At 37.8% G+C, this 12,355-nt stretch overlaps 1 protein-coding gene across 3 annotated transcripts in view; it reads left to right on the top strand.

Moving 5' to 3' along the window:
* The first annotated feature begins 840 nt into the window (after positions 1 to 840).
* Positions 841 to 12,355, top strand: part of LOC122550241 (dynein axonemal heavy chain 11-like) — a 286,822-nt gene continuing 275,307 nt past the window's right edge. For 2 of the 3 annotated variants that reach the window (XM_087987074.1, XM_087987075.1), the window contains exons 1-5: positions 865 to 990; positions 9,105 to 9,261; positions 9,726 to 9,871; positions 9,966 to 10,082; positions 12,090 to 12,228. In XM_087987074.1, the coding sequence (XP_087843200.1) occupies positions 9,142 to 9,261; positions 9,726 to 9,871; positions 9,966 to 10,082; positions 12,090 to 12,228 (522 nt within the window). In that variant the 5' untranslated portion in view covers positions 865 to 990; positions 9,105 to 9,141. Of the gene's footprint in view, positions 991 to 9,104; positions 9,262 to 9,725; positions 9,872 to 9,965; positions 10,083 to 12,089; positions 12,229 to 12,355 lie in introns of all 3 variants that reach the window. The other variant, XM_043690997.2, reaches the window with a different exon arrangement.

Genomic DNA, 12,355 nt, shown 5'->3' with positions numbered 1-12,355 from the left:
TTAATAGTACCCTAAGCACATTCCTGGTCCAGTTTCAATACTTGCAGCCCTTTATCTAGCATTATGGTAGGTTTACGTTACTTGTGCCTTTTAACTTAAGCCCGGAACTGCAATATCATTTTCCTGGGACCATGATACACTTGAGCTTAAATGTACTGAGTTTCAAGTAACTCCTTTAGAGTTTTATCTCAGCACTTCCGGTCTGTGAATAACCCTGACTCTTTGGACTGAAAAATGACTTCTAACCCACTTTTGCATAGGAATCCTTTTTATACAAAGTCCAGCATTCCATAAACCTCTTGGATTATTGATTGCACCTGTTAATGATATTTACCTGGATGCCAAAATTCTTTCGGCTTCCATTGTTTCTCGCTTTTCACTATTTTGAAAGGTCTCTGTTCTGTCTATTTTATATCTAAAATAGCTACGTTTGCCTGCATTGAAATCTATTTGCCACAGATTTGACCAGTCACATTCAGCAGTAACCTTGGCCCCAGGGCATCTCTGCAGGAGCTCCTTAGGGTAGTGTTCTCGGCCCAGACATCTTCAGCTGCTTCATCCGTGACCTTCCCTTCATCATAAGGTCTTCAAAACTGCAGAGTAGGTCTACATACAGCAAACGTACTTCAGTGGTTTAAGAAGGTAGCTCACCATCATGTTCAGATAGGCATTAAGGGATGGGCAATAAGTGCTTAGCTTAATAAGTCGTCAACACCCAAATCTAAACAAAGATATATCATTTGAATTTGATGTTTCCATTTTCACAGTTTATAAAGTTGACTGTCTTTATATCGTCACTGATCTTTGCATATGTGGCTTTCTATCACAGGTTACAACTGCCCAAGCCTTTGCCTGGCTGTCTCAATTGCGACATCGCTGGGACAATGTCCAGCAGCACTGCTTTGTCAACATATGTGATGCTCAGTTTCAGTACTTTGATGAATACTTAGGGAACACTTCTCGACTGGTGATTACTCCACTGACTGACAGGTAAATATTATTCATCCATTCTAAGATTCAAACTTCAACATTTATTTTACACAGTATTTTGACACTATATTATTGCTAGTTGACCTTTCATGGCATTGCAAATAGGAGGGTTATTTTCCCACTGGCTGGGCAACAAACAAGTTATGGACAGTCTGTGGCTAAAGTCATACTTTAGATGTGAGATCAATGCAATTTTCAGGCTCAGACCTCATTTACAAACTGCTGGTGTCAAGCTCCCACACTGAGCTAACCAACATAAGGTCCAGGGGAGGCAATTCTGCTTCTTCAAGTGCCAATGAAGAAAGATGATTGTTGCTGTTTTTAAAGACTGATGATTAGGCTGCTTAGTGCCTGTTACAAATGAACATGTTATGCTGTCCATCTAGTTATAAATCTCAATTGCAAATGTGATTCAATGTGCCTCATTCAAGGCCTGGCTTTATTCTTACTCTGTCATTATTCCTCTTTCCCTTTCAAGTTCCTTTGGGTATCTTTAGTATTGAAACAGCTTAAGTGAGTTTTCAATACTACTGTTATGCATGTTGAAGTATAATGTAGGAAAATATTATCTTGTGCACTCTGGCAGGAAGAAAAAGCAGTGTAGTATTTGAATAGAGATTGCAGAGCCCTGAGGGTACAGAGGATGGTGTATAAATAACAAAGTTAGTATGCAGGTACAGCAAGTAATTAGGGAGGCAAATGGTGTGTTGTCCTTTATTACAATAACATATTGACAATATCACCATGTCATCAATCCATAGGCCCAGACTGTTGCTGTGGAGATGAGTGTTCAGATTTCACCATGGAAGCTAGTAGAATTTGAATTCAATAAAATCTGGAATTGAAAGCTAATCTCAGTAATGGTAAACATAAATATGTCCATAGTGTCCAGGGATGTGCAAGCTAGATGGATTAGCCATGGGAAATACAGGGTTACAGGGGTAGAGTAGGGGGGTGGAGAGGATGCTCTTCAGATGGTCGATGTGGACCAGATGGGCCGAATGGCTTACCTTCACACTGTAGGGATTTTGTGATTATACCATTAATTGTTGTTTTTAAAAAAAATCTATATCACAAAAGTCCTTTAGGAAGTCTGCCATCCTTACACACATATGGCTCCAGACTCAGCAATGAGGTTGACTCTTAACTGCCCACTGAAATGGTGGAACAAGTCACTTCATTCCAAGGCAATTAGGGATGGACAACAAATGTTGTCCTTTCTAATGACACCTACATCCAATAAAAGAATAAAAAATACTTTTGATTAAAAGTTTACAGTTTGTCTGGAGGCATCCTTCACTGTTCTTTCCCAACACCTTGCAATGAATGTCCCCCAAATCTTTTAGTTTATATCCTTTTTCTGGAATGGATGCTTGAGTGAATTATTGATGAGATCTCTAGCTTATAAAGATATGCTTTCTTTCAAAATACCCTGTAGAGGTGGGGAAAGGTGATGACGGTTGAGTTCTTTTAAACAAACTTTGGGTTGAGTAGTCACCTACTGTTACTGTTTTGAATGTTTGCATGTAATATATGGCCATACTCAGTAAGTCGTACCTCGTTTCTTCCATATCATCTTTTAAGTTCTCTTTCACAAATTAGTTCCATCTTTTTATAATATTCTACCTCTGTTACCACACTGGCTGCACTGGCAGAGTGATTTTATTCATCCTATTATCTGGAATTTATGCTTGGCCCTGTTCACAAACTTTGTGAATAAGCATTCAGAATGGCCATTACTGCAGCTGCAGTTACCTATTATCAGGCTGGTATGCCAGGCTATTGTACATTTCAGTCATATCAAATGTTCTCATGTATTACTGGATATTTGTATTTTAATATGCATTTTAGTTCATCCAAGATAGATGAAACATCTAACACAGATTTACTTCACTTGTATCTTTCAACTATTGCATTTTGTTCAAACTTGCCAATCTTATCTATGAATAATAGTCTGTCTAGTCTGGTTTCCAACACCCTGGAAACCTTAAGGGATTTCCAGTAAACATGAACTTGAAAAGGCATTGAGTACCTCTTCAAAGTATTTGTTGCATCTTTTACACCTGAGTGAGAAATAACACCATTACCTATACTCAGAATTGTATATAAAAGAATATTAATGGTTTGATTTCTGATTTAGTATCTAATTTACAAGTAATTTTGCAGCTTAATTGTTTTATTCAAGATGTCCAATTCTATGTTCTATTTAAGCCACTTTAAAACTGCATCTTCCAGGCATTTTTATTTATGATGCTATGTCTCCCCTTTATGTTTGTGCATTTGTTCATCTTGCTTTCTTAAAAGGTTTTTTATGTTAGCGTAATAACAGCTGCTCTGCTAAACTTCGGGTTTTCCCACATTTTGTGGCCTGAATGAAAGGTTGCTAAACCTTGGTGGCTAAAATAGAGGACTCCACCTTCACTAGCTAATACTGACCATTCTAGTTTTTATTATGGCTTCTATGAGTGAAACCAACTGCTCGCAGCCTGAATAAACGATTCCCACTTCCTTTACGGGTTTACTGAATTAAATCCAGTATATGTGGTTCTAATAATGTTTCTTAGTTTTTTTCACTTTTTTTTCTGGATACCTGTTCCATGCAGTTCAAATAAATGTCTGATACTTTGAATGAAATTTTAGTCAACAATCTCATGCCTTGTCTGTCAACTTAATGAAGTCTCTTAATATTCTTCTTCTGTGAGACCAACTTCTTATCTGTCCCATTGTTGCTTCAATTCTGCCTTCGAGATGTTTTCCATCTGCAACCACAATTTAAATTTCTTACATGGCCTTTGACTTCCCTTGCTATAGCCTGCCTTGTAATACCTGCCTGCTATGGTAACGACACTTAGTCTGAGCTGTATGTACTCTCTTTTCACTTTCTCAGCATGTAATTTTGCAACATTTTGTGAAAGGTTTTCCTGAGCCAACCAAAGATTTTACTTGAATCACAGAGCTTCCAATGTCTGTATGATCTCCTGTTGTATCTGACTCGGGATTACCCACCAGGTTTTCCCTGAAGTAACTAATTCTCCTTTTTCATAAAATTCCTAACTCTTCCACTGTAGCACATTGCTTACCAGGTCTGTTTTGCTTTTACCGTTGATTGTTAATTCTTCCTTGTTGAATCTTGCCATGAGTGTTTCTTCTGGATAGTTCTCAAACATTTAGCTTTTCCTTAATGCTGTCTATTTGCATGAGATGGTGACTTAAAATTTGAAGATGATGCAAATCTTAAGATCTCCACCATTTGTGTGAGTAGCTAAGTGAAATCCACACCACTATTCACCATGTTGGACATATAGCTAAACCAAATATGCAGCTCACCATGCGGGAGGCTTGTTGCCGCCATCCTTGTTAAGTATAGGGGTCTACTAGGCCTGCTTGGTTTGATTAGATAGAGGAAACTATTTAGTGTTTTCATCAGACGATTGCTCAAGAATTAGTTAATCATATGTTAACAACTTGGTACAGGTTAAATTAATGTGGTCGTATGATAATCTCTGTATCAATGTCTATGTGGAGGACTTACATGCCAATAGAGTAATATGATAACTCAAGATGCTTAACCTTTATATACACATCTATATAATATCACCATAGCGGATAATGCATGTGGCACTGCTTAGTGTTATATTGGCCAATATAAAATGAACCGAGTTTCTTACTATAGCAATGTTATCTGTCTGTACCAAACCAGCTGTTCTTTAAAGGCAGCCATCATTCACCACTGTTTTTCACTACAATCTTTCATTCTGATATACCTCTCAAACAATTGACACTGGTTGTCCTGTTCAGTATTTTTACTCTGGATTGACCCTTGACATTTGATGAGCTCGACTTGTCTCATTCCCCAGATCCACATCCAGCGTGGGATTCCTCACTTGGGCGGAAACATACTGATCAAGAAAACACTCCTCAACATGCTTCACAAATTTTTTCTCCTAACTAGATTTTACATTATTACTCTCCCAGTCTTCAATAGGATAAATAAAGCCCCCATTGCTATCTAATAGTTCTTGTATCTCTCTGTTAGTTTCATTCAAATGTCTTCCTCTGTATCTTTCTCAATAGTTGGTGATCTGTTGAACATACCTAAAATGGCATTTCTGTTATATTCTATCTTTAAATCCTCCACAAAGCCCATCTCTTTTTATGAAAATCTCTGTAATGTTACTACTACTCGCTGTCCTGAACATCTTGACCAGTGGTTTTATTTTGAGCTGGAGAAATGAGAGTGTGCCTCCAAGCCTGCCTGTAAACCTTTACCTGGTTTGTGGAGGTTAGGAGGGTTTAGGTTTTGCGAGCCACAATAAAGTGAATATGAATGTGGAGTGGTTAACAGGTTCACCTCCACCTCTTGCAGCCCAGATCTTAATCATATTCGCATGCTCTCTAAACCTCACCCCTCATTTACGACATATTCCCTGTGCTTCCATGTCCCCTCATACCTTATTCCATCTCATAACCCCTTTCCTCTCATACACCCATGCCCCATACCTTCATGATCCCTCCATATCCTGTCATATTCATCATACTCTCTAATACCCAATGTTCCTTCCACGTTTCCACATTCTTTCTATGCCCCCATATATCTTCATATCTGCAACCTAGTATCCACGAATTGACAAGCCCTGGGATGTCTTTGAAATGGACATGAAAAAGTAAACCTAGTAATAAACTGCACTGCCATTCAAACATACTTAATACTGAAATAAAATCTCTCATACATGAATGACATCTTGATAAAAATGTAAATCCAAGTAAGTGGTCAATTTGTTGTAACAAAAACAAATTCATTCTCTTACTGCATTAACAACAGATAATTCTTTAATAAACTCATAGAACTATCAATCAAAATATAAACACAGCTTTCTAAGAAAGCTGATGTAGCTCTTGAAACTCAGCCAAGCATTCATAACTGCCATAGCTATCAGATCAAGCCATTGTCAATCACACAGTGAAACTAAGTTATGAGATTGCAAGCAGCTTGCTTTGAAAACAAATTAATGGTGTGGTCAGTGAGTAAGATGTACTTAAATTTTCCACATGCAGAACTTTTTTTTCGAAAGTTAAAGATCTCCTGATATTACTAAAACAGTACACGAATATTACCAGAAAATTTATTTTTCCTGTTTTTAATAGATTTTGACACTTCCTTTAGTGGAAACAATGATCTAATGCATCTCAAAATTAAAACAATGCTAGTCGATGTAATTGTCATCTTACCTTTTCAGAGCAGTCCCTTAGTGATTCACTATAGTTAGTTGCAATGACTTTACAATACAGCATCCTAATGATAACAGTTGAAGTTGTCAAAATATTTCACACTCATCTGTCAGAATGTTCCCAGCTCTGCAGTAGGCTTACCCCAAACTCATAACCTCTTCAAGCAGAAAATGGGGATTTGAGGGTGTGAGATGCAAATTCAAATTTTGCATAGGGCTGATAGTGGCAGTGCTAACCCAGAAGAGTTGAATTGTGGCTGAAAGCCTTCTCAGCCCACAAACATCCCGTCCAAAAGTAGCACAGAAATGCACAAAGTTGAAATTCTGATCCAGTGTTACCCTAATGTCATCGTGTAAATTATTGTGACATTAGGAAAGCATGTCATTTCACAAGGAAGGGTACTAAAATTCATGAACCTGGACAGTATTATCAGTATGTGAAGAGATTAGGCTAATGCTTTAGGAACAGAAAACTAATGCAGATGTTTACATTTTTTTCTATGAACTGAAGTTACAATGAAAACTCTAATCTGCAAACATTGCAATGCTTAATCTGAAAGATGATAGCAACACTAGATGGCAGTGTCAGAGGTTATGGCAGTGCTATTTCTAAAGACTGTTACAAGGGTTGTAACTTATTATCTCTTAGATTTCCACTGACAATAGTAATTTTCTCAGGTGTCATATGAAGTGTAAAATGTACCCAACATAGAATGTGCTGCTACTCTGCAGTCACAGCGTTAAGCTAAAACATTTTTCAAGGCTACTGGTGCCAAAGACAAGTTTCTCATTTGAAAAAAGCTGATTTCATGGATGACGATTGGCATATATTTATTGCTTTAAAAAAAAATTATTTTGTTAAAAATTTTACATCTATTTGTTCTTTATCTCAGTGCAACTTAATTTCCAGTTGGCGGTTTGCAATCACTTTGTGTTAACTTTTCACTTTATAAATTCCTGAATTGCACATTTATTATTGTAGATTTTGTTTATGTAAACTCATCACTTTTACAATAATGTGCTTGCTAAAGTTACTTTGATCTTTTATTCATCATAACTAGTGTATCTGTTGTCTAAGCAAATGCTTAAATGGTGTAAAAATGGGAAAAATTTAATAGTGGGATTAGCAAACATACTTATTGTTTGTATCACATATGTCTTCTATAATTCCTTCATAGAGTTCTCAGACACCCTGAAAAGCCAAAACTTGGGTTTTGTCAACAATGAACTGAATTTTCATCATGTTCTCAAAACATGTACAACATAAATGCATTGTGGTAATGTTAACAGAAAAATAATCGAGAATCCCAGGCAACTGTTCAGATTAAAAAAAAAAGAGGGTCTTGTGGCACAGTGGTATTGTCCCAATCTTTGGGTAGAAAGCCTGGGTTTCAAATCCAACCTGCTCCGGTGGTATGTCACAACATGTCTGAGTAGATTTATTGAAATATATAAAGCGCATCACCATACTCTCAGGATATATCAGCAAACTTTCAATTAATTGTTCTTCCTTAAATTACTTTGAAAACCGAGAGGACAAATTTCAAAAGTTTCATTGGATAAAATTGATTTGTTTTGAAACTAAGACATTTATATAGATTTGTATGAATTAGTATGTAATTTGTTTTATTTTATTCACAACTGCAGCATTTAACTTCATTAGGGTAGATTTTTAAAAAATTGTCATGAATCGGCCATGTTAGGTGGTGACTAAAAATCTACCTCTGTCACCATAATAATTTGTCCAATTGCCCCACAAACAGCACATGAAGAGATAACACATGTACTACTTGACCAATCGCAAGCCACGACGCTGGTTACCCAGACTGTCAGAAATTGTTGACCATTCAGAGGCCTGCAGTATCTGGCTTTTAAAATCTGCTAGCCCATGCCTACTCTTAGGGTACCCTGCAGTGAGAAAATAAATATATTTTGTGCTCTTCATAAGAGATAGTTATCAGGAGTAGGGGTTGGGATTTGGAGCCAAGGCCAGGAGGGTGGCTTTCAGGCCTCAACCTCTTAAGCTCCCTCCTCCACTCCTGTGCCTCAGACAGTGCCAGATTTGGACAGTCAGTAGCGCCCCTTCAACCTGGCATGCAGGTCACAGTATTTGCACAGTTGGGAAGCTTGCCACCTTTCTCACTGTTTGGAACGATGTTGTTTGGGGAGATGTTAAGTCGAACCCTTGTGGTCATTAATTGACTACTCACAGGGCTTAATTGGTGACAGGTGAGAAGATCACCAATGGGCGTTCTTTTCAACAACTTAGTGGTGATAAAGGAGTGGGTTTCCTCTTTTTCCATACTCCAGGAAGGGGAAGATCATGCCCTTATTGTAATTCTTATTTAATGTTGCCTTCAGAATGTGTAATAACCCATTGGAATGAGAAAGAGGGTGGTTGGGGAGATGGCTGTCTTCAGTTTTGAAAATGAAAACAGTTGAATTGAGAAGCCAGCAAACTGCCTCATGTGTTTGATTATTAACCATTATGAAACTGGAAGTCTGCTTTCTGATACAGTTACTTATTGACTGATCGAGACAGAAGGAGATTGAGAGGGTGTGGTTAAGGTTTACTAAGAGAACAAGATATAAATAAAGGGAAAGGCAACTTATTTTCTCCATTTCTTTCTGTTTAAAAAATATGTATGTTCTTTAAGCAAAGTTTCTTTGCGGGCAATCAATAGGAAGTGAGCATAGGAAATCAATGGAAAGAGAAACAAGTTGCAACTTACAGGGTCCTGACTAACTTACAGGCAGAGTTATGTGCTGTAGATGTTGTTTTGTTAAATGTTGATGTAAATTAATCAATCTCTCTGCATCCTTCATTGTACTTTTTAATGCAATTGCTAAATTAAGGTCAGTTAACCTACAGTTTTTGGTCTGTAGGTGCTATATTACCCTGACACAGTCTCTTCACTTAACCATGAGTGGAGCACCTGCAGGCCCTGCTGGGACAGGCAAAACAGAGACCATTAAAGATCTTGGGCGTGCCCTAGGTGTCATGGTGTATGTCTTCAATTGTTCTGAACAGATGGATTATAAGGTATGTTTGCTAGTTATCATGCTTCTATTTTATTTATAAAAAGAGATACAACAACACCACAAAGCAAAGTACTGTAAATGTTGTCAATCTGAAATGAAATCAAAAGAAGTTGCAAACATTGAGCAGGACAAGAGTGAAACAGTTGACTTCTCAGCAGAATAGGATGTGAACAGTATTGAATATAACCATTAAAGATAAAGTCACCATATTCTTACCAGCCCACAGGGGTGCTCTCTCATTCGAGAGGGATGACTAGTGGTGATTTAACCTGAGTGTCACCACACCTCAGGCGAAGGGAAAGGTTGAGAAGGAGAATCCTTCATGGGAAGCTCAGCTAGTGTGGGAATTGAACCCACATTGTTGGTGTCACTTTGCATTGCAGACAAACTGTCCATGCCAAATGAACTAAATTGACTTTTCATGAATGCTGCTACATTTTTCAATACTTATTTTGCATTGTATAGTCCATAGGAAATATCTACAAAGGTTTGGCACAAACTGGTGCTTGGGGCTGCTTTGATGAGTTTAATCGGATCTCCATTGAGGTTTTGTCAGTCATTGCAGTGCAGGTTAAAACAATACAAGATGCCATCAAAAACAAGAAGAAAAGGTGAGTGTAAAAGAATAAATGAACCAATTTCATTGCCCATTTATTAATGCATACTATTTTAGATGGTTTAATATATTTTATTTATTGTTCACAGATTTGTTTTTCTTGGGGAAGACATTTCTTTGAAATCTGCAGTTGGCATATTTATAACAATGAATCCTGGTTATGCTGGTCGAACAGAACTACCAGAAAATCTTAAAGCACTTTTCAGGCAAGTGTAGTTGGCTATCTTGAGTACCGCTGGTATTGTCCACTGAGTGTTGGAGCAGATTACTGAGATTTGTAAGTGCGATGGAAAAATGTTTTTGTAATAACTGCTACAGTTGATAAAGTACTGCCCATATTCTGGTCGTTCTGTTGGGATGACAATGGTCTGCTGCAGTGATCAGTGAGGACCCCCTGTCAGTTTCATGGGAGAAGGTCTGATGGAGTCATCTACCATTCAGGTTGGAGTCCTTGGTGATAGAGGTCTACCTTGCAGAGAGTTGCTAGACAATCAGAGGCCTGCAGCTCCTAATGCCATCCGTGCCAATGTGAAGGTTGGCAGCTGGTGGCATTACACCCACCAGTGGTTCAGACCATTGTGGGATCAATACCAAATAGAGAGCAAAGTTAAGATGGGAAGTGTCTGGTTGGAGTCTGCAGGAGAGTGAGGAAAGCAGAGGCAAGGGCAGTGGGGGTGGTGGTTAGCTTTTAGCGGTCTGCCTGTCTGTGCCAGGTCCCTTGATCAACACAGAGTGAATAATAGTGTCAGCTGATTAATTACTGGATGTAATTTTGACATTGCCCCACTGGGAATCTGCAGTCAACTCCTTTCACCCTCCCAATTAAATTAGTTTTGCTGTCACCAGGAGATAGATGTGAGGCTCCTTTCATGATCAGGTTGGTGCTATGTTTCCCACCATTTTTTAATAGAAATACTAGCCACCAAAACACTAAATACAGCATATTGGGGGAAAAAAAACTTTTCACTGTTAGCTTTAACAAAATTCATTTCAATGAAAATAGTCTCTGTCTAAAACAGTTTAGTTTCAGTGCACAAACACACACTGTTGAATGTTTCTATAAGTAATTTTGACTTCTAGTGATAGTGCAGCACAGATGATATTAGGTTACCTCATTAAATATCACTGATTTTCATTTAACTGGGAGAAATGTAAACCAAAGTAGCCAATGTTTATAGCCCTTTTTATACCAACGCTTAAAATGAGAATGATCCCCTTTTGAGTATTGCTTTTTGTGACTCTATCATGCAGACAATTTGCACAAACGTTGTTTAAAAATATATATAGTGTGTTATTAGGGACTACCCACTTACTTTGATCCCACAGAAGTTAATAATCCATTTTTTTAACCAAAACAATCAAATCCTGATCATTTTTTCTCTTTGTCTTTGTAATTTGCACCTCTGTTTGAACAATGCACTCATTTCAACATCTTTGGTGTTTAATGTTTCAAATAAAACATTGTGGCAAAAAAAAAACAAGAGGACCATCTTAGAACTGATGCATGGACTGCAGTTTAAGGAAGTGTGTTATGGCTATTGCCATCAAATTTAAAACAAGGATCAGCTGGCTATTGGCTAGCAGGAAGTGGCCAATTGAAGTCAGTGAAATTTATTGTAGTGCTTTATCCAGACTGGTGTTGCAGGCTCAGTGTGGGCATTGGGGTGAGGTGGAGGGTGTTGGTGGGAAGAGCCTGTGCGCTGGTGTTTCACACGGCGACCCATTATCGCTGTCACATATACAACCTGGAGGGTGAAAGGGGTTACCCTTCCAGGATTGTGGTTGCATCTTTGAAAATAACATGTTTGTAACATGTTGTACTTACAGCTCTATGTTTGGACTGTCTGTCCATTGAAGGCATTCTCTCGACACCTACCCTGTCCAACCCACTCGTAGTTGTAAAGATCTCTATTAGATCACCTTGAATAGTTTCTTCTCTTCTGCATATGTAAAGCCCAATCTCTTCAACAGCAATGTGCAACTAATCCATTGCTAATATTATTTAGAACACTGTGTATCCAATGAGAAGAGATATTTCTGCATTGAATTACTGTGCATAGCATAAATGCCTGTAGCATCATTGAGGAAGGGGCTCCTTTTTAAATTGTTTATTATTAGTTTATGATATGTGCAAAATGTGTATAAATTCCATAGTATGGTTGAGTATATGCATTGAATGAATCTTGTCTCATGTATCTTGTTTCTCTTTTTAGGCCTTGTGCTATGGTTGTCCCTGATATTGAACTGATTTGTGAGATTATGCTGGTTGCAGAAGGGTTTTTAGATGCCAAGTTGTTGGCCAGAAAATTCATCACTTTGTATACTCTTTGTAAAGAGCTACTTTCGAAACAGGTTTTCCTTTTAATATTTCTTTGGCTGATGCTGATTTTCATAATCACTGTTTGCTTATGAAAACATTTGAAATTCAATGTATTTCAATGTGAATTTTACTTTAATGAGATAATTTTCTGATTTTTAA

Source organism: Chiloscyllium plagiosum, unplaced genomic scaffold (genome assembly GCF_037043375.1).
Source record: "Chiloscyllium plagiosum isolate Xiang-an unplaced genomic scaffold, Cpla_swu_hap1 HiC_scaffold_5, whole genome shotgun sequence".
NCBI lineage: Eukaryota > Metazoa > Chordata > Chondrichthyes > Orectolobiformes > Hemiscylliidae > Chiloscyllium > Chiloscyllium plagiosum.
This window is presented reverse-complemented; position numbering and strand designations above follow the sequence as displayed.